This window comes from Periophthalmus magnuspinnatus, chromosome 15 (genome assembly GCF_009829125.3).
Source record: "Periophthalmus magnuspinnatus isolate fPerMag1 chromosome 15, fPerMag1.2.pri, whole genome shotgun sequence".
Classification (NCBI taxonomy): domain Eukaryota; kingdom Metazoa; phylum Chordata; class Actinopteri; order Gobiiformes; family Gobiidae; genus Periophthalmus; species Periophthalmus magnuspinnatus.
This window is the reverse complement of record NC_047140.1, coordinates 1,237,248-1,259,674: the sequence shown is the minus strand read 5'-3', so window position 1 is coordinate 1,259,674 and position 22,427 is coordinate 1,237,248. Positions and strand designations below refer to the sequence as shown.

General features: G+C 39.9%; 3 protein-coding genes across 4 annotated transcripts in view; 1 reads left to right on the top strand and 2 right to left on the bottom strand.

Moving 5' to 3' along the window:
• Positions 1-32: 32 nt before the first annotated feature.
• On the bottom strand, positions 33-8,686 carry ndnfl (neuron-derived neurotrophic factor, like). The gene is made up of 4 exons (XM_033979122.2): positions 8,381-8,686; positions 4,983-5,187; positions 3,062-3,186; positions 33-2,073 (listed from the first exon to the last, which is right to left on the bottom strand). Exons 2-4 carry the CDS (start codon positions 5,159-5,161, stop codon positions 662-664), a joined length of 1,716 nt encoding a protein of 571 aa, XP_033835013.1. The 5' UTR covers positions 5,162-5,187; positions 8,381-8,686; the 3' UTR covers positions 33-661.
• A 3,473-nt stretch (positions 8,687-12,159) lies between these two features.
• Positions 12,160-20,721, bottom strand: sparcl2 (SPARC-like 2). Its single transcript, XM_055227465.1, has 10 exons — positions 20,587-20,721; positions 17,600-17,670; positions 16,138-16,210; positions 15,630-15,702; positions 15,236-15,347; positions 15,048-15,166; positions 14,819-14,973; positions 13,352-13,464; positions 12,562-12,656; positions 12,160-12,215 (listed from the first exon to the last, which is right to left on the bottom strand). The coding sequence occupies exons 1-10, from the start codon at positions 20,719-20,721 to the stop codon at positions 12,160-12,162; spliced, it is 1,002 nt and encodes a 333-aa protein (XP_055083440.1).
• The window catches only part of ccser2a (coiled-coil serine-rich protein 2a), a 30,794-nt gene continuing 26,928 nt past the window's right edge, over positions 18,562-22,427 (top strand). Inside the window, exons 1-2 of one of the 2 annotated variants that reach the window (XM_055227298.1) lie at positions 18,562-18,759; positions 19,018-19,129. The gene's annotated coding sequence lies outside the window, so the exon portion shown is untranslated. The remainder of the gene's footprint in view (positions 18,760-19,017; positions 19,130-22,427) is intronic. The other variant, XM_055227297.1, reaches the window with a different exon arrangement.

The window sequence follows — 22,427 nt, the reverse complement described above, 5'->3', positions numbered from 1 at the left end:
ATTACAGAGAACTTAATATTTTATTAGTGCAGTTTAAAGCAGCACAAGATACATCAAAGACAATAAGGCAAGCCACTAGCCTATACTCACTGCTTCATGCAAAAGCAGAACACAAAGTACACATTGACTTTGAACTAAGTATCTTGATACCCATCTGTCTCCAAAAGGCCTGTACAAGTTGCACTGAGTTAGAGGCTACTGCACAGTCATCTCAGCATTTCACCGACTATTGTCCCTCATGTCTCTGTTTGGCACAGTCTGTTATTTTTGTGTTTATTTCATCAGAAACCACTATGTCCATTGTACTTAGACACAAAATAAGCACTTGGACGACTGGCACAGAATTCAAATGGTCTACACAATGAAAAACAAAATGACAGAAGCACGGCAGATGTATTGTAACTTGTTATGAACATTTTGCTGGTGTGCAGATCCCTCTCCAGTGCCTTTATCCACATCCTATCCTTTTGGATGGGTTCCGTCTTAGTGTTCCCATGTAACCATTGTTTCTGAAGAGGGAACAGTAACTTCTATTGGAATTCTTTCCATAACAGTAAACCTTCAAATGGCCTTTTGCATAACCATGTCTTTACAGCATGTTAGTGGTCAGCATTCCCTTAAACTAGGACAGTCTGATCCTTTTCCTACAAGTTGCGGCAGCTCAGCAGTCTCTTCTTGTCTTTACCATCTTGCTAGTGTATTTGATCGGGATCCCCCAGCGTCTCATTAGATAGACATCAAACACATAGGCCATTCCAGGCTCCAGGCCGCTGATCACAGCTGTGGTGACAGCACGACGGGGATTGAGCTCCTGAAAATACTTACAGAGGACCCTCTCTGTGTCAGAGCGGGACTCAGGACCTAGGCAGGGGGCATTCAGAACTAACACCTTCCCAGACTCTGCCTCCCGACTGTTTAACTTTCTGCGATACACGCAGTAGAGGCTCCGCTCCTCTGTCCCTATCCAGGCTATAGTCACACTGTTACATGTGCGCAGCTTGTTGAAAGACTTGATCTGTAAAGTTGATGGCAGAGATGGAACTCCTCTTTTGTGATAGGCGGAAGAGGTCTGCATTTTCACTGAGGCAGTCAGTCCTGCTGGTAGAGCAACAGGAGTCTTCTTTGTAGGTGTTCCCTCTCTCTCCAAGTGTATCAAATAAGAAGGACTTCCCTGGAGCCAAATCTGCAGCAAGTCTCCCCCCACTTTCTGAGTCTCCAAAACTTGACCTTTATTGGATACAGTGACCTTGACTTTTTCATCTCCTCCACAGCTCTGCAGTGTGAGGAGACCACTCTGCTGCCAGCCACGTGGACGGAAGCTGAAGAACTGCTCCGAGTTGAAGCTCCTGTCTGGAAAGTTGACCCACCGGAGTTCCCCTTCTCTTAGAGTGGTTATATCCGGACGCGCCTCTTCGTGGGTCCGTGCGTATGTCCCTGTGTATGCCATGCTAGTCTCATTCAACTTGTCCATCACAAAAACGTCAAAGTAATACTGAGTGTCAGGTAAGAGCTCAGAGACAGTGCACACATTTTCTGCACCTTTACATACACACTGCAACTCTTCTAGTTCATCAGTGTTTTGGGGGTCTGGATAGCTGTCCCACTGCTCCCACCACCATTCCTTTAATATTGGCCATGGTGTCATCCTTCTTTTCTTCTCATTCCTGTTTTGAATATCCTCTATTTTTCTCCGGATGCTCTCTTGTGCTGCACACATGCTGGGGTAATTGTTTTTGGAGTTAACCAAAACACAATACTCATAACCTTTCTGGGAGATCAGGGAAGGACTTGGCGACCAATTCAAGGTGACGCTGGTCATCCCAACTCCTAAGGTGTGAACGCGGCTATCCTTTGGGAGAAGTGGGAATGCTCCGGAGGATCCTGTACCGTCATGGAGGTACACAGTGGTTTTGGAGCTGTGCTGTTTGGAGCGCAGTCTCAGAATGTAGATGGAGGCATGAGGGGAAGAAGGGCCTGTGTAAGTGTTTACAGAGTTTCCAGAGAAGCTGTGGATTTTCTCTTCAGTGCTTGGACCCCGCCACCAAACCTCTGGTGTGCTCTTCTTTGTGCTCCCTGTGAAGAAATAGAAATATGGAAAAGGTAACCATTGTTTCTCACAAGGGAACAGTAACTGCTGAATTCCTTTATGTTTAGTCAAATTATTCAACTAAAGCTCACCAACAATGATGAACAATAAGATTAAATATTACCAGCAGACATATATATGATATTTGTTTGTTTTTTAGCTTGTTCTGACCTCCTTAAAAAGACAAATACATTTTAATATTGCACTAAGTGATTAAATGTCATGCATTAACAGTTTTCTTAAACATCTATTGCTATTAGTTTAGAGTTTAGTTAATTACATTCTATTGTTAAATAAAACCCATAATGAACAATTTGGTTTACGCTTGACTTCATTTTCTGACAGACTGGTCTCTGAAATTCTCACCGAGGTGTAATATTTAACTGTTTGAATACATTTGAGGAGAACATTAAGAGTGGAGAGAGACAAAGTGAATAATTACGATTATTGAGAATCCACAGGCTCTAGAGTCATTTTTGAAAGAACACTGTTAATGAGTTGTCACTGTAACCTACAGGAATTCATGTGAAAGTCATATTCATCTGTTTGTTTGTTTTTTACATTGGATTGACAAACTACAGTCAGTTTTGATTTACTTCTATAAATGTTGCTTCAGTGAAGAAGTCTACTTTATTAAGTGAAATTCTCGAGCATAGTTAATTACATGTACACATTAGTAAGTCTATATTCTTTTCACTTTAAACTATACTATTTGTTTCTAAAAGCTTTATTGGGGAAGTTTATTTATTATTAATTATAATAATAAATAAACTTGTAGTATTATTATATTATATATTATATTATTAAAATTAGTATTTTGTGGACAGGTTAAACATTGCAATGACCGTATTGTAATACTACTACATTACAAATTTAGGCCTACTCTCTTGGCACTGAATCTTTTTTTATTTACTCATTTGTATATTTTTCCTACAATATAAAATTGTACATGGCCTAAGTGTGCTATCTACTCACACTGCAGACTCTTGAATGGGTTATCCTTCAATGTCCGTGCTGCTAAACTCCACTCAATTGGCAAATTACAGGGGCTGACAGTCACTGACATTCCTGGTGTCTTCTTCTTTAGGGTGAAGTACAGCCTGCAAAAAATATATAAAATAATAATATAAATCAATCATTATGTTTGCATTCATGCTAATTATTAACAATTTAAGTGGAGATCAGAAAAGGTGACCTGTGCCGTGTGCATCATGATAAGGCTGCTCTGACATTTCGTGATGGGTATCTGTTTTTTGCTGGCACTATCAGGAATCGTGCTCAGAATAGAAACAGTGATGTTGCATATGGTTGTAAATGCAGATGATTTGCATATCGGATTGTAGTTCAAGGACAGCTCAAGGGCATTTGTCATGCACATTATGCATTATACAAACCACCACATTGTCAGAAAGAAATATTTTGTCCCCTAAGTCTCTATTTAGCACTGTTCAATATGCCATTCATTCACGGCAAGTTACCTTTCGTGAAAATTAAGCAGGCGTGTGGTTATTTGATAGTAAATATTTGTTCTCCCTTCCTGCAAGCACCATTATTCATAATATTGTGCAGATGGTGGTTGTTCCCAACAGATGTGCGACACTGTCATTCTCAAGGGTGCTGTGAGTCTTATTAAATAGAGTGATTAATTAAAGAAAAAAATAGATTATTTGTTTTGCAGTTCTACACTGGTGGACAGACTGCTACACAGACTGCTGCACACAGGGAGATACGTGTTGCAATTTTCTGCTCCCCCATATTAGAGGTTTTTGGCATGGGGCTATAGGGCTAGGGCCAAATGGTCTACCTTATGTCTGCTCCACAGTGCTGCTGGCTGGAACAAATGCATATAGAGGTGTTTTTAAATAGTTTATGAAGTAATTGTTCAATAATTGTTGTGAGAATTTGGAATCTGTTGTGTCGTGCAGTATCGGGCAGTGCAATATGGTGCTTAAAATTAAATTGTGATCTCATTCTTATGACAGTATGTTCTTTTGGTAAAATTGCCATAATGTGATTCACAAATTTTCTCTTGAACGCAGCTGCTCAAACAAAGACAATTTTTCCCACCCACACCTCCTGGTGGTCAGCCTCAGCAATGCTCTGAGTGACAGACATGTCGATTTAATCAATTACAATAAAGTGTGAACTTTCAGAAGAAGACTTAGACTTTAATTACCTCTTCAAGTTTATGTAAACATACTAACTTGACATAAATGATGATAAAGTTGAAAGTGTGATTATTTTTTGGCATAGCACTCACACCTTGTGCAATGCTGTCTAAACTAACTATAAATATTCAAACCAGTTAACTTGACTAAGCCTGCTCTAGCCTAGTCTAGTGACAACCAGTTGACATTTGTCCAACTACTGATGCAAGTTTGCATTGGATCCTTCAGTTATTTACATTGGGCACAGCTGCGCCATCTCTTGCACGCTAAATTATGTGTGCTCTGGATTAATGGAATGTTGACAGAAATGTATGGTACAAGTTGGGAATTTTTTCCACATCACAATCTTGCTGAAAACATAAAAGAAAGAAATCAATTGATAGTAAATGTTTGATATAAAATGAATAATATCATGCACCTGATGTTGAATTAACTGGCATAGCCATGCGCTAGGAATTAATTGCAACAGCACATATGCAGATTGTCATTGATGTATCCTCTCTTACGTTTATCTATTATAGTGATCAGTTTACTTTGTTTAGAAAGCCCCAGTAATTAAATAATAATTTACACATAACTAGCATGGACAAATATTGCACATTGACAGAATATGATCGTATTTGGTGTCATCTTTCACATTAAGCATAGAATTCAAGACAAGTTTCAGAAAGCTGCTGTTTTTGTTCTGGTTTAAGATTACCAAAGAGAGCCTAAAATAGTTTCCCCACCTGACTGTCCTCCCTTTGGGCAGTTTTACATGGGTGGTCTTCCCCTCTGGCAGCCATGTTGTGGGTCGAAGGGGCACCTCATTCTCAGGTGAAAGCGATGATCGGACTTGAGGCCAAAAAGAACTCCAATACAGCACCAGAACTGCTCCAAAACTCCAGGACAATGAAAGAGGTAGCATTCTGCCTTTGGATTTTGATTATTGGTCTGAACACAAAGAGGAAACAGAAACAATTTGAGTCAATTGTTAGCAGCATTTGCACTGTACCAGTGACTAAAAATTGCCAAATAATGATTCATTGGAGAAACTTTTTATCCTATTCAGATAGAATAATTCATGCAAGGGAAATAGATTGGCAGGATAGATTACTCAGAAATGTGTGCTGACATTCACTGAAAAAAACACAATTTTGAAGTGTGAAGTGGGCCGCTGATATCACTGTGAAGTTGCTGCCTTTACATCTATGTTGCTATTTTTAGTGAGGGGAGTTCAATTAGATATCTGTTATCATGGGCATCGTTAGCAGGCATTTTATTAGGAGAAAGTGATGTCATGCGGCTGTGAGATACATAAACAACACCTGGAGGAGTTCTGATAGAGCCAATCGGGGGAACAGATGCGGACAGCTCCCACACTTGCAATGTCTAACATTATTATTACATTTTTACACACCTTACACCTTTTTATTTATTTTATTTGACATTGTTGAGCTGGCAGGGTAAATAAAATACATTTATTGTATCTTTACATTTTGTTATTGGTATGAAGGGTTGCCACAGTAAATCAATTTTGTCTTTACAAGCTGTGATTAACAAATAACCATTTTATTTTTTTGGTATTTACACAATATGTTCTTCCACACACAACCCTATATTTATTTATATTTAGAAACTATTTGACCCATATTAGGAATGGGTCAAATGCATTTCCTGCATTTGATAGGCCTGTCACAATAACACATGAGTGTGACATATTCCTGAAGTAAATATAGACAATAAATGATAATATTGAAGCCTAAATGGAACAGACTTACTCCCTAAAAAGTACAACGTATTTTGTCATAATTTAACACTCTAGAGCTCAAATCTCATCATAGTACAAATATACATACACACACACATATATATATATATATATATATATATATATATATATATATATATATATATATATATATATATATATATATATATATATATTCTCATATATATATTCTCCCACTAGTACAAGGAAAATGTATCCATGATAAATATTGACCCCCAGGAAGTATTGTTCATATATTGAAGTCATATATTGAACGAGAAGTCAGTATAGTATTTAGCATGACGAGCATAATGATGATGAGCAGTAAGCTGGTGCCATACAGAACTTGGGGGCCATTTCAAACTAGAATTGGTCAGGACTGTCTTAGCTGGAAGATTTGATCTATTATGCATGTTTTGGGTTAATGGGGTAAACCGGAGTGTCGGAGGTTGTTTAACCCATGGACACAATCCAACAATCTGCATGACATGTATGTTCATTTATTTATACTGTTCTGCCTAATCAAATGCTATGACATTTAGTTCGAGAACAATTTTCTGCATTACACAGTGCAACTTACTATCATGTTTTGGCTTGCCGCTATTATCAGTCTCTTTTTAGAAGAAGAATTTGCTGTGTGAATACCCAACTATCTCTGGTTATAAATACAAATGGGTATAATATATTTATGGCTGCCTGTGTGAGTGGCAGCATATGCCCCTTTGAATGATTACTTCCCTGCTCTGAGAGACACACATTTGTTCAAAGTCACAGTCAACCTACCCCCCCTTTCCCTCTAACAAGGTGTATCATGTCGGTACGGTGCCCTATAGATCAAATGACAATCACAGCAGAACCATGGAGGCGGTGACGGCAAGAAGGCACACATCTGAGCCTTTTTGGGCCCCAGGACGCTCCCACATGCAAACTCTCAAACTGTGGCAAAGCTACAAAGTCAGGCAGTAGGCGCCTTCTCATTATCCGTGCACCGAGGAGCAAGGCAAGTGAACGACCCATAAAGCCTAGAAACTGAGGGAGTATGAAATCGAAAGAAGTGGAAAATGTTGGAATAATTAGAGGGAAAGATATTAAAAAAATAAAACTTGCAAATATTACTGTGTATTGCAATATGGCTGCTTTAATATTCACAGTTCTAGCTCTGCACGTGATTAGTTTTGTGCATGTGTGAGATGTGTGACATTTTAACTCTCACACACCCCCTCATTGAGTCTAGTTATAGAAGACAAGTCACACGAAAAGGCTTGGCATGGCTTGTTTCTTCAAATCCTACCCACCGATAAAATATGCATATGGCTCTCCGGCAAATTATGGCCAATTGAATTTTCATAAGGCGAAGCGGCTGGGTCTTGCGGATAGGAGAGAGAGAGAGAGAGAGAGAGAGAGAGAGAGAGAAAGAGAGAGAGAGAGAGAGCAGCTTTGGTGAACTTAACTACCGCCCTCTATAAATAAATACACAGTCTCTTTAAACGCAGCAGCCCAGGAGTTTGATGGTCCTGCTTAGTGCCTTTTTCCATTCACTCCATATTATAGAGTACACATACTGCAATTACTCATGCATGTACTTGATGGCCATATTATTAGGTACACATTTCGTTTTTTCTTTTAATGCAAAAAAATCAAATTTACAATATACATGTGTCTGGCTGAGCAAAGCAATGACAGCAAAAAATGTGTCTTTTGATTTGGGACAATTTTTTGGTATACATTTTTGTTTTTGTAGCTCATTTGAACAGCAATATATTTGTCACTTTATTTAAGATTGAACAGGATAAGTTTAATGTTTGTGTAATGTATTTTTTTTTTCTATTCATTGTATAAGCTATCCTTTCTATCTCCCTCTGCTGGGACCATCTGCCTTCTGTTATCTGCGGGCAAGGGACAGATTAAATGGCATGGGGTGGTCCCGGCAGGATCTGTTGTCCCCTTGAAACTACTACAGGCGAAAGAAGTGGCCTGTGGTTCCCCAGTGATGGCTAGGGTATAAGGAAAAGGGGGGGTTGACCAAACGCAAGAGACGAATAGTAACCTGATAGGATTTTACGGCTGATTTTGTACATCACATTGCACATGCAAATAACCAAATACATCTTGCGTCTTTGTCCTTGGTCTTTGTAAACTCAAACTGACTTTTTACATTTAAGGAAAACTTAACTTACAACAGACATATTTTAAAGAGCAACTAATGAAAAGTGCATTGCATCTCCTTTAATCTCTTTACCCATAGACCACACATGCACAAAAGAAAAAAACTTGCTGACTTCCTGCTCCGGTCGAAATTCGAGACACACACACACGCACACAAACACACACATTCTCTCACACTCCACAAGGACAACATTTGTGCTCTTTACTAACCTCTTTTCCTCTGTGCACAGGCTGTCCCCTCTCCGGCGCTGAAGCTTGGAGTGCTGGATAGGATCAGATAGAGAGACGTAGTGAGAAGGATGGATGAAGGAGGAGGAGGAGCGACAGCAGGTTGTTGTCGGCCGCTTGGCTCGCTCCCATGGGTGCTTTCTATAGCTCCCAGTAGTTTTCAGAAAAGTGTCCCAGGTGATCCTGTATCATGGTTGTCCTTTTTCTAGATTGCCCCTCTCTCATTCACACTCAGACTAGGCCGGTTATAGACTTTGCCAAACAGCTGTTTCTTCTGTTTACCTTTGCCGCTAGTGATCAGAGCTCACTTGCAATTCAAATGGGCTCATGTGTGATTGTGTATCTGGATGTGCTATCTGAGAGAGAGGCAGTGAGTGGGCTGCCAGTGAGGTCACTGACTGGGGGTGGCGGTGAGGAGAGCGTTCAAGGGGATAAGGGAGGCGGTGTAAAAGTTAAACACATTAACCATTCTCCGGGCTTGTGTGATAACATCTGTATTAACACGCGCAGCAGGCAGCGTTTTGGAGGTTACATCGTCTTTGGGAGCTTATCTCTCATTCATTCCCAACTCGAAATGTTCAAATAGAGCAGTGGGCTTTCAAATAATGAATTGACTTATGTTAATATTGGGAGTACTTTCTTGGTCTGATTAAAAAATAAATAAATAAATAAAATCATGTGCATAGCAGTTTGTAGTAAAGTATATTTTGTATATTTTATCAGCGTACAAGATATCTCCACCATTATATTTTTTTTAATCTAGTATGGTTCCATCTCACGTGCATCAAAAAACTGCATGATTAGGAGCTGTAGCTGTAGTCACTCAATTGTTCAGTTATTATTCATTCATCACATACTGACTTGTTCATTGTAGTTTATATTATTTACCAGTGTCATAGGTCAAAATTCATGTGGTGGTTTGTATTGTTTTTTGGTGGTCCAGCATGATCTGCTGTAGATGAGATGAAATGACCCCTGATAGAAAGTGCAACAGCCAGAATAGTTTGTTTTTGCTTGTATGGTTGAATCTTGATTTTATTTCTCTCTCAGATTTCACATCAGGGCTACTTGTAAACCTTTAGCCCTGACTGAATTATGTTGGCAGGACAAAATGTGATGAAGTGGCAATAACTGATCCAAGGCTGTCATTCACGGCTGCTCCTCACACGACACTTGTATTAACAGCTTTATGTGCTCCCCTCAAAGGTCAAGTACAGATCTTGAAGGACTCGGGGTACTTTCATATTCTGGACTCCTAAGCCCCACCCACTCATCTCCACACAATGGTGGGCCTCACGGATGGAGCTCTCCTTCCTCCACCTTTCAATCAATATCCTTAGTGGGAGGAAACCTGCCAAAAGAGGCTGCTTTATTGTATGCTAACTCCACCTGTCCATTCTACTGGGCCTTTCCCCCATTCACCAGGTACTTCAGTGTAGGGCTATTGAGGTGCGCTTGAATGGGATCTACTCCTCCCACTGGGAATATTGTCTGTCCGCATACTAAGAGAGCTCTCTTCTGATTTTGTCTCTGCCTTCAGCATAATTTTATAGACAAGCAATCTGATGCATGATTTCTATTAATAAATGTTTCACTTTATTGGCCATCTTCTTTTTCATCAAGCACCCTTTGGAGGAACTCAACTTCCTTTTCAAAGCCACCAATTCTTCACTCTCCATTCGCTGGCCCACTTTACAGTTCCTAAGAAGTTCTGAAATTCTGCAATCTGGCAGTGTGCGATAGGCTGGTTGCTTTTGAAGATGGATGGTGATTAACCTTACACAGATTACTAATGCATACACAACTAACAGTAGGAGCTGTCGACTCGCAACTTTTCAAAGACACTGAGTCTTTTTATGAGATGTAGCCAGCTTGGAGTGGACATCTGTGTGACATCTGCCGGACCTGGAAGCAGTGCATTGGCTTGGGTGACAAACACATCTCTTCATCCTCTTTTCCACTTCCATCATGAGTGGCCTGAATATTTCTTTTGATGTGACAGCACCCCCTTGTATGTAGCCTTTAATATTGTACCCATATAATCGCCTGTCCGACTACATTTAGCCATCCATCCACACTTCATTTGTCATAATTGCATGAAAAGAAACTGCATAACTAGTCGTTTCATCTATTATTGATGCCTGCTTATGAGTCATGCATAATTCATTGGCTTGTCTTTATGACACCCATGTATTAAATATCATGTTTGAGGGTCTGGGGTCCCAGGCTGTGTGCTTTCAGGGCCACTATTTCTTAATTTCTTCACTGAGTAAAAGCCCAATGTGGACAAAGCTGTGGAAGACAGATTGAACCAGAATGGCTAGATTGTAATTGGAAGTAATGCAAGAGGACAGGGGACGAGGTGAAAAGGGTGATAACTGTCAACGGGTTAACTAGAATCTTTATTTTAACAATGTGTCATCACTAGGCGTCCATCTGCTCCTGAACTCCCAGGATCCCTTGGGAGTGTGGAAGTGTGAGCGTACTATCAGAGATGAGATCAGGACACTGAGAAAATGGAGGACTGGTTTTGATAATATCCAAATAGCAAGTAGCATGAGAGGACAGTAGGTCTGCAGCGTGGATGGCTGTATGTGACAGGAAGCAGGATTAGGTGAATCAATCTACAACTGTGTTTGTTTGTATGGGGGATGGAAGCAGGGGGTAATGAGAGGCAAGGGGGGAGAAGACAGTGCTGAGAGCACAAGGCTTTGGACGTTCATGGCCTCAGCTACTCATGTTATTTTTATGTGGCCAGTCTCCAGGGATAAGTGAATGATTGAAGAGATGTTTAATGTTAGCGGTTGTTTATGAGTAAACTCTATAGAAACACACCACAAACTTGCTCTTCTGCTTATGTTGACAACAATTTTGCAAACTTTTTTTTCTCATAAACTCTTCCAGAGTTTCTTAAAGGTTTATAGGTACTCATGACATCAGTGTCTGCCACACAATTTTAAACTGATTGTGGGTGTCTCTTTTCTTCATCCATTTTTTCTAATGGCCCTCTATCTACCCCTCCTCTTCCTTCAGGCAGAGTAAATTTGAAGACTAATTAGTCTAGAAAATCTAGTCATACCAAAGAAGCCACCCCAGGCCACACATCCTCCTATTGATCTTGCAGCACTAGCTCAAACACATACATTGCTAGTCTCTTGTGGACTTTCCCCAAGCAAATAAACAAGACACAAGAGGAGTTCTGAGAGCAGCATGTATTATGAATGGTCCATACAGACAAAAAGTCATTAAGCTTGTATCATGCAAGCTTCTTGACCTTGATAGAGGTCAAATGTTTCAAATACTATCATCTATATCATGCTTCTATATGCTTTTTACAGAAGTAACGGTTTAAAAACCCTGTAAAAATCACTCTGCCTGGTTCTTTGTTGGCATTCATCCTGTCTCTGCCTGCACTGTCTATGCTTCATTTCTTATCCATTTTTTATTACACTCAATTCACATTTAAAGTGCACGACGTTCTGTCACTATTCTCAAATAACTTTGTACTTCAGCTTTCCTATCTGCTCTTTGTTATTACATCTACGTTTCCTTTCTTTGTACCCCATGCATTGTCTTAGTCTTTACCTTTATTACCCATCCAATTCCCTCTACATCACATCCTTTGCCAGTGCTACATTATACCTTGTTCAAATGGTTACTTAAGGCATGCAATGTTCTTGTCTTAATATTTCATTTGTACAACCTGGGACCATCTACCTGTTAAAGATTTGATGGTGAATAGAAAATGTAAAATAACTGCATTAAAGGTCGTCATCAGTCCGTGTAGGACACAACTTGTGAGAACCCATTTTGATGGCTGTGAAGAGAGCAGAAAAGAAATATTCACATCATTAATCACACTGAATTAATGTGAATCTCCCCAATACTTTATGACATGTGGGGTTCTGTTCTTCTGCAGAGACTTGAGTTACTATCAAAATATGGTACACTTTAAATAATTTAGCTGATTTCAAAACTTTTGGGACTCTATAATCATTTATTCAGTAAGTAGAGTTTGGTTCAAACTGTGAAGTCCATAAATTACATCTAGCACTAATGAAAAGCATTCTACATTATCCTTCAATTGTCAGTGTACTTTGTATGTCGTACTTTCTCTACATAGTATTTACGATAGCATTCTGTATACTGTACATGAGACATACACATGAGGTGGTAGAACCAGGCTTCAGAGTTATCCACCAGGCAAGTTGTCCATTCTCTCAGGGTCACCTTCCTGTTCCTGTCTCTGTCACATGATCTGTAACAACATATGGCAGTCTATTATTTAACAAACTACCTGTTTTACAATGGCCAATACATCTTTACATGTGTCTAAATATGGAAACACCAGCACTAATAGCCATGCACAGTCATTGTCTTTGACTTTACCTGTGCTACAATCGCTGAAGGATACTCCTTCAATCTGTGTTAATCCACAGCAGCGGGAGCCACAGTGGGTTATAAACATTATCATTGCTGGGAATAGCTTGACATTGACACAGCCAGATTTACTCTTACTAAACCTATCAATGCAAGCTGGCACAGATCTGTAGGGATTTGTAGATGAGACATCACTTAATGATGAAAAAGACAACAACAAAGAGTTGGATTAGTTTGCTGTAAAGTAGGGAGCATTACGGAGATGGTGATGGAGAGGTGGTCATTCGCTTGGAGAGGAGAACAGGAAATGGGTATTGGCACGAGGGATGAATGGATAGATGGCATGCAGAGGGAACAGCATGGTGGGAGGTGCAACTTAGTCACGGAGCGGAGGCGCTTTGTGACATTTTTAACCCTTGATGTATCAGTAATTATCCAGAAACTAAGCATATTGCAGAGGACGCTCTGTGGCTGGTATTGCTTATTTGCAGAAGCTAATTTTTATTCTATACATCTCAGAAAAAAATTGTAGAAACCCCAAAGGTTGTTGTGGGTAACATCAGAAGGACTGACTGAAAGAATGATGTAGCACAGTGCTCCAGAGGCATCCTTTTATAATGCAGCTTCTTCAGGTCTCTGCGGCTCAACTTTCCGTCTGCGTTCCTATCCAGTAAGGCAAATCTTTGCTAAGAAAAGAAAATACATCAGATGCATGACATACAAGGCAGACACCAAGAGAATGTTCTCTAAAATCTATTGGGACTAGGACAATGAACGTACTACTATGATGTGATGCCAATAGTTGATTTGTGCAGTGCATATCAGTGTAATAAGGAAACCTAATTACTTTCTTAAAACTTATTACTAAGTTGTTGTGACTGAAATTATGCAAATGAATAGGCCTGTCACTATAAATAATGTATCAACTTATCGTTCAATATATGACTGAGGAGTACTTTTTTTTGGGGGGGGGAAGTATTTATCGTGGGTGCATTTTCTTTGTATTAGTGGGAAAAAAAATTTTTTTTTGTTTTTTTTTCTATAATGAGGACTATGCACTTCTATGAACCATTAGAGACACAGCTGTACGCTAATGCAAGTGTTGCATTTTGTTATGTATTTATTGCAGTTCGTGTTTTTAACAATATTATACATTAAGAATACATTTTAGAGAATAATTCTACTTAATGTTTTGGTTTCAATATTATTTTTTATCATCTATATTTACATCAGGAATATATCACACTTCAAAATGTCTTATCATGACAGGACTACACATGAACAATGTAATACACAAAGCCATGAGGCTCTATTTCTATTGATACAGCAAAGCAGGAAAGATGCAGGATGAGAGAATGAGACATTCAGAATGTTGTCGAAGAACAGGCACAAACTCAACCAAATCTTGTCAGCCACCTTATATTTGTAATGTTGTTCTAACTTTTTGCACATCTTTACAACTACAAACACAAATGAGTAGTTGTTGTAAAGGATGCCTCAAAGCATGTGTCTTAGATCATCTATACATTAACATGCCTAAAGTGTGACATCATCTTTATGGTTCAATATTATCATTATTGTAGATTGTGGGGTCGAGGTGACTCAGTGGACCATATTAAGTTACTCCTTTATTCAGCCTCTCATTGAATAATTTAGTGAATATTGACCAAAACCTATTTATACAAGCTGCTCTTGAAAGCCATCATTCTGGTCTGTGAATGACCACTCCACAGGCAACATAAGAACTTGCCGTTTGTGCTGCATGTTAACATTGATTTCTTGACTAGGGGCACAGTTGGTATACAAGTGCCATTATGTGGTCCAGAGCCCAAAACAGCTTTATGAGGAGCATTAAATTACGCACAGGCAGAATGACCCCCTAGCGTAATATCTCGCTTCTGTTATGGATATTGATTTGATTTGCATTACTTTCATCTGTAATTTCGCTTGCGCCTATGTTTTCCCCTACTTGAAGTTGTAAGAGAGTTCTTGAGTCTTCTTTTCATGAAACAATAAATTGACCGTGGCGTTTTCCCACACCTGAGCAAGCTGTGTCCTCTGCGCATGACTGAGACAGCTCTGTGTCGGTGCGTCAGGTGCGTAAGACTCTCTCATTCGGCGCAGCAGTAGGAACCAGTCCAAAAGGCGGTATGGAAACTGGCCTAACTCCTCCTGGGTGCAATTAGCCCTGGGAACTTGGTCAAGAGGGACAGTATTACTCATTGGTGCATAGTGGAAATAATGTGTAATATGTGTTTCACGCCTGTACCCATGCAGGGTCCTGCGTGAGCCAGTCCCGTGCGCCGCCTCTTTCTGCAAGATTCTTTATGCAATAAACACTCGTTCCAGTATGTCTTGCCCACAACGCTGCACACTTGCGCCCTCTGCCTTTAAACAGATGTCATAGCACACTGGTCACAATATATTACACCGATAAAACAATGTGGTATTTCTTACTTTGTACAGGTCTTTGGGCAGATGCATTTTGGCACGAGAACGCCTTTGTCTTTTACCACCTGGCACCAAGACCCGACCGGAGTGTGACACTTAAGGAGCTCACAAAGCTTTTCTAAAAGTAATACATTAAGAAATGTATTATTTTCTGAAATGTAAGACTAAAGACTGAATGAGCTAAACAGGGCAATTAAAATATACCAAAAATGTAACTATTTCAATTCACCAGTCACATTGTGCAACATCTATTGCATTCTGCAAATTACATTGTGTGACAGAATACTGACAACGTCTTTCTGTTTGTGACTGACCAGCACATTTTCCGTCTTCCCTATGACAAAAGTAGACTAGACGTTATGCTGGTGAACAGAAGGTGCCCTGTACAGAATAGACTTACCTGGCTGTACTCTGCCAATATAAGGTCTGAGGGACTCCTCGGCTTGTCTCTGTCTGCGCTGGCCTCTTGCTCCCTGCTTCAGACATACAGTTTAACAACATCTGATCATGTTCCCCATGTCACAACCCTCACTGTGAACTTTTTGTTTGGTCTTTTCGTGAATAAATACTATCCCATATGTGACCAACGTGTTCTGAAGGGGACAATAGTTGGGGGAAGACAAAGGCTGTAAACTTACACTATAGTGTTTAAGTTTGCCCTGGTATATATTTGACCGCTCTAACATGTAGTGTGGAAAACAGTCCAGTGGTATGCACCTTAATCCAAGACTTATAGTGAGGCTCTTTGTAGTTGACGCCAGGAAAACATCTGCCTTGAAACATTTTCATATGAGCAATACGTACTGTATAACCCTTTTACCCTGTACCTTTTACACATTTTTTTTTTTTTTTTTCAAAATGACATAGAAGCAATTCACAACAAATTTGGTGCATATTTGTCAACTTACCATAGCTGTGCCTGTAACTAACAGAAGAAATGCTAGGCTTAAACTCAGACTTTTGGATGAGGTGCCCGCAGAGCTGCAAGAAATAACAACAAACAACAGGCACAATGTATAATTTTGAATGGAAACTAAATGAATGATTGAATGTTATATTGATCAATAATTTATCAGTGACTCTGTTGCCGATGCTCTTTACTGACTGGCAGTGAGTCTGATGGTGTAGCAGGAAACAGTGAATCTCCCTCCGTCTCAAAAACACAATTATTTTCAATCACAGAGGAAATGTGGAGTAGAGTTACAGTGAAAGGACATTTAACTTTCACTGGAGGAAGTGATTACTGTCTAACAAGTCATTTTCCCTCTCACAACAAGAGCATGAACAAAGTCACATCTTACCCTGTCTGTCTTGCATTTTGGATATTCTCTTTCTTCTTCTCCATGCTAGCAGCGCTCTGATGTTTTTCCTCCTCTGCAGTGCCTGTAAGAGTTTTAAAGCCCCCTCAACAGTCTTCAGTCCATTTCTAAATAGTTTTGCAAAGTTGCTCTGCTCTCTGTTTATTAGAATAGAATAGAGCTAGAATAGAATGATTTAAGCTGGTGCACACTATAGGACATTGAGACATCTGTAAGTAAGAGAGAGAAAGGTGGGTTTTGAGAGTGGATGTGGTTTTCATTTGAGCTGGCACTACTCCACAGAAAGATTTACAGCCCATAGGGGACATAGGAGTCTTAAACATTCCTTTCCTTAGAGCCTGTTATCTTATATACCTTACACACACCCTGCCCAATAAAGGCTATATACTGTATCTGTATTTATTTGTAAAGATTTATAAGCTGTCATAAATTGGAATTAAATGTTGTGGGCAGACTGCACTCTAGTGGTTAATGTGATGAATAACAGTTTCAGTTTTAATGAATTCAAAATGTAGCCTATGTAACTATCAAAAGTAAAATGATCATCATCAACCATCTATGAGCAATCTTTTTTTTTTAAATACTTATATACTGTATAAGTGTGGAACAAAACAGTAGGCTTATAAAAAAAAACAAAAAAAAAAAACATTTTAATATATTTTTTTTCTTTTTATGTTAGGCTACTTGTTCATCTCAAGTAGGCTATCGAAGTTTAATTTGTTAAAAAATTAGGTCAGCCTCTCATACATCTTTACTATATTCCCGTCAATTTACAGCTGGGACGATGAGCGTGTATTTACACAGAGACACTACTAGAGGGCGCAACCCTCAAATATATATCTATAAGAAATAATAACGAGCCTATCAGTTCCAAACAAATTAAACACAGAATGGACAGCGCTTGATACAGTGTGAAACATAGGAATGCAAGATAATAGGAAAGTATATGAGGGCACCCCAGCTGTCAAAAGGCTACATCTGCCGGAATACACACATCTTTGATGAAATCACTGGATTTCCCAGGATTGACTGAAGGACAGCACAGAGGCACCCTGGCTGCACATCCTGGCTGCACAGGAGCAGGCCTTGAGCACCAAAGGTGTAGGCCGTGCAAAGAGGCCCCTGAGACAATTCAGCACATAGGTTGGCACAGACAGAATTTTGATGGTGAACCCAATTGGACATTGTGGTGGATAAACAACAGAGCAAAGCCGTTTTGGTGGACATCGCAGTACCAAGTGATGGGAACATCGGGAAAAACGAACATGAGAAACTAGAGGAATATCGGGGGCTCAGAGAAGAGCTGGAGAAGGCCTGGAAGGTGAAAGTATCAGTGGTGCCCGTGGTCATCGGAGCACTTGGGGCAGTGACCCCCAAACTGGAGGAGTCGCTACAGCAGATCCCAGGAAAAACATCAGGCACCTCAGTCCAGAAAAGTGCAATAGTAGGAACAGCAAAGATACTGCACAGAACTCTCAAGCTCCCAGGCCTCTGGTAGAGGCCTGTCCAGGCCTATATCTGACTGCGAACTATAGCATCATCAGGCTGTACAGTAAACAGTAGTGAGCAGTAAGCAATGTGCAGTGAGCAGTAGTGAGCAGTAAGCATTGTGCAGTGAACAGTGAGCAGTAGTGAGCAGTAGTGAGCAGTAGTGAGCAGTATCAGTGAGCAGCAGTAGTGAGCAGAGAGCAGTGGGCAGTGTGCAATAAGCAGTGAGCAATAACCAGTGAGTAGAGAGCAGTGAGCAATAACCAGTGAGCAGAGAGCAGTGAGCAGTAGGCAGTAAGCAGTGAACAATAGTGAGCAGTGGGTAATAGTGAGCAGTAAGCAGTGAAAAGTGGGCAGTAGGCAGTGAGCTGTGAGCAGAGAGTAGTGAACAGTAGCAGTATCGGTGAGCAGTAGTGAGCAATAGTAGTGAGCAGTAGTGAGCAATAGTAGTGAGCAGTAGTGAGCAGGTGATGACATGTCTAAGCCCCGCCCCTGCACTGGGACCAGGAGGATGTTGGACTGAGCTGCAGCTCGGACCAGTCAGGCGTTACCCTGATTGCTTCTTGGATTCTGTACAGTGTGTTAGACCCAAAACGGCACATGTTAACTAAGAATCGCGTTCGCCTCAGTTTCAGTCTCTTCTTTCGCTTTTTGTCAGCGTTGTGCTCTTCTCTTCTTTCCGTAAGGATTCCAACATCACTTTTCAGTGTTTACATGACCACAGTAAGTAGAGGCTCGTGTTATTGGCCTTAACGAACACCCTGCATAATTAAAGTATACATTATTTAGCTTTGCATAAGGACACAGCCATGAGATGTATGTTAAACTTCTCTGGGTGTACTTTGGCTCGCTGTCTTGCCGTAGCACTGGCGGGATGAGCTCGTGTAACTCACGCGACACCAGCGCGAGTCCATCGTTTGTCTTTCGGAATAGTTTGCAGCAAAATCTCTAATGTTAATGTATTATGGTATTTTGCTTTAGGTCACGCTACTGTCACGTTGAACGTCGACAAATTTGCCTTTGACAACGTAAAATTGGTCTCTCAACTACAACAAGCCGCAACGAAGCTCGGTACAGTAATCTTCCCGTGACCGTAAGTATGTCAGCAGCTGTAGCCTATCAGCCCCGTTTAATAGCAGCGCACTACACTACACTACTCTAAATTACAACTGTACTATACTATACTATACTGCACTACACTAAACTACAACTGTACTATACTACACTACACTACACTACACTACACTACACTACACTAAACTACAACTATACTACACTACACTACACTACACTACACTACACTACACTACACTACACACTACACTAAACTACAACTATACTATACTACACTACATTACACTACACACTACACTACACTAAACTACAACTATACTATACTACACTACATTACACTACACTAAACTACAAATGTACTATACTACACTACAACTACACACTACACTAAACTACAACTATACTATACTATACTACACTACATTACACTACACTAAACTACAACTGTACTACACTACACTATAATTATACTACACTACACTACACTACACTACACTGTAGTACTATACTACACTATATTATACTGCACATTGACAACACAGTACTATAATACACATTCAGGACTTATTACTATAATGCACATTCAGAACATACTACTATAATACATATTCAGAATATACTACTATAATACACATTCAGAACATAGTACTATAATACACATTCAGAACATAGTACTATAATGCACATTCAAAACTTAGTACTATAATGCACATTCAAAACTTAATACTATAATGCACATTCAGAAAATAGTACTATAATGCACATTCAGAACATACTACTATAATGTACTATAATGCATATTTAGAGCATAGTACTATATTACACATTTAGAACATAGTACTATAATGCACATTCAGAACATAGGACTGTAATGCACATTCAGAACATAGTACTATAATGCACATTCAGAACATACTACTATAATGTACTATAATGCATATTTAGAGCATAGTACTATATTACGCATTCAGAACATAGTACTATAATGCACATTCAGAACATAGTACTATAATGCACATTCAGAGCGTAGTTATGTATTTTTTTTCCCCATTGCCCTGTATTTACGATGCTACTAGCGCCATACACAACCTACTACTCCTCTGTGACACCAGCGTGCATTCCACTATGCCTCCTGCTGCCCAGAGGCTGAAGAAGGAGCCATGTTGTAACGTCATAACATCACCCCTAGAGTAATAACATGAAGGCAGTGTGGCATGAATGATTCTACCAGGGATTTATGTAATCAGAAAATGCAATTTGTTAGAGAACGGCCCCCCTACCTTGAGTTTCAATATTCCGGATTTAATAAACTTATGATGCACTCTCAATTTTCCTAAAGCTTGCTGACCACATGCAAGGATTAAGTGGAAATCAAGATGACAAAGCGTTCAACTAAGCTTATAGTTTGTTCCCAGCATAGTATATTTTAATTTTAACCTGTATTTTTTTCCCCTTGCATCCAGCTCGTTTATTTACCATGATGGAAGTGTCTATCGGTTCGAACACCAAATGTGCATCTGAGTTGATGCCATTTTTGGTTGTTCCCACAAGAAGCCAGACAGTGCCAAACGCCCAGGGATCAACACAGCGGTGCCCATTAGGATAAGGCATGACAGATTACTCGTATTTGTAAGCGAGATGGTGGTTGCTGTAATGTTTTGGGTGTGGCTGTGCAGCACAAGTCTATGTGTGTGTTCCTCTGGCACCTGTTGGCAAGGGTCCTGTCGCGTCACCTTGGCTATGGGTGTGTTTACTATCTGATCCCTTCAACAACAGCTGAGGGTCTCTGCCGTGTGCCTTCACGCTTAAGACCCCCCAATCTGCACCTCCGCATGCACTTTAGCAGACTGTGTGCCTCGTCAGTGTCAGCATTCTTCAGTACCTACTCATGTGGAAGGATACATACTACACTTTTCATGGCTACCGATGAGTGCATTCTAGACATAACTAAGTGCCACCAATGTTTCTCAGTGTTAGTAGATATGACATATTAAATATCTTATCATGCCATTTGTTTGGAAAATTGCCAGAGATAATGTTGATTTAATGGTGAGTAAAATATGATTCGATTTGTTCCAAATCTTTCCATAATCATCATAACTTAAATACTGTTGACAACCTTGAAGTCTTGACATGACTTTGACTTTCACTGATCCTCCTTGCCTCTTAGATGGCCTCCTTCTCTCTGTATGTGGCCTATCATTTGAGCTATTCATAGCCATGCTTGTTAGTGTGTTGGTTCGCCAAGTTACACCAAGAGAGATGGGAATAGCAACATATGTAGACATTACCTACACACAGGTATCACGTTTGCACATCTACTCTGCTTTTGGAGGAACTGGTTTAATTAACTTTCTTCTCTACAGATAAACTTGACCAAAGTGATGGAGTCTTTTGTGTTGGGCATAAATCTGGTGTTGACACAGGTGGGCTAATAAGCAGTCTGCAGCTGGGCTCACAGCAGGTGTGTGTCAATGCTTTTCTTTTTCATGGCTGTGTTCAAGGTCTGCAGTTGTCCACAGTTTGGTAATGAAGGTAGTTTGTTTACTGACTGAGACATGTGGTATTATGTAGTATGTGTTGTACCAGTGCTCAAATAATGAACATTTGTACTATACTCCATATGCATACTGAATTCTGTAGTGCATCTCTCCGCTGTACCGGGCTGTATGAGGCACCATCCATAAAACTTTGTAATCCACAACTGTGCCTGCCGTCATGTGAGGTTCTATAGCCTCCATCATGTGACAGTATTAAGTTTGTTGAGTCTGTGTTATGATCTTGTGTTATGTTCTTCTGAGTGGAGAATGTTTTCCTTTGTGTCTCATAGCATATAGCCTTGAGTCATAGGAGTGGCTGTTTTTACATTGCACTGAAAAGGAAAAAATGCACATCATAGACACTGAATTTGTCAAATCCACCAGTCGTTTTCCACCTTATGCAAAAGTGAAACCCAGGGATTAAATCATTTATGTGTTTCAAAGTTCAGTTTGCACTCCTCTGACAGAGCACTAAGTTTTATTTGCCAGGCTATAGCTGTGACCGAAAATGGTTTTGTATCAACTCAGCTTGTGTCATTTAAAAAGTTATATTTCAAATTGTTCAATACATTATTGGCTTTTTGAAAATGCAATGTTGGGGCAAATGTGCCTACATGTTAACCTTTTGAGTTTTATTGATCTAAAGGCCCTTGTTATAATTGAACTCAAGGCTAAGGCTAATACATTACTATTGAGAAATTAAAAGATGGATGAAATGAATGAAGGATGGGAAAACTGCATATTGTCTTTTTGTTAAACAAAGGCTGTAACTTGCTG

Coding starts and splice junctions, on each gene's coding strand:
- ndnfl (XM_033979122.2), bottom strand. CDS start 5,161: ATGCTACCTCTTTCATTGTCCTGGAGTTTTGGAGCAGTTCTGGTGCTG. Junction 3,187..4,982: donor CCCAAAGGGAGGACAGTCAG/GTGGGGAAACTA, acceptor TATTTTTTGCAG/GCTGTACTTCACCCTAAAGA. Junction 2,074..3,061: donor CCCATTCAAGAGTCTGCAGT/GTGAGTAGATAG, acceptor ATTTCTTCACAG/GGAGCACAAAGAAGAGCACA.
- sparcl2 (XM_055227465.1), bottom strand. CDS start 20,721: ATGCCTTATCCTAATGGGCACCGCTGTGTTGATCCCTGGGCGTTTGGC. Junction 15,167..15,235: donor TGCCCAAAGACCTGTACAAA/GTAAGAAATACC, acceptor ATCTGTTTAAAG/GCAGAGGGCGCAAGTGTGCA. Junction 12,216..12,561: donor CTGGTTCTACCACCTCATGT/GTATGTCTCATG, acceptor CTCTCTTCACAG/CCATCAAAATGGGTTCTCAC.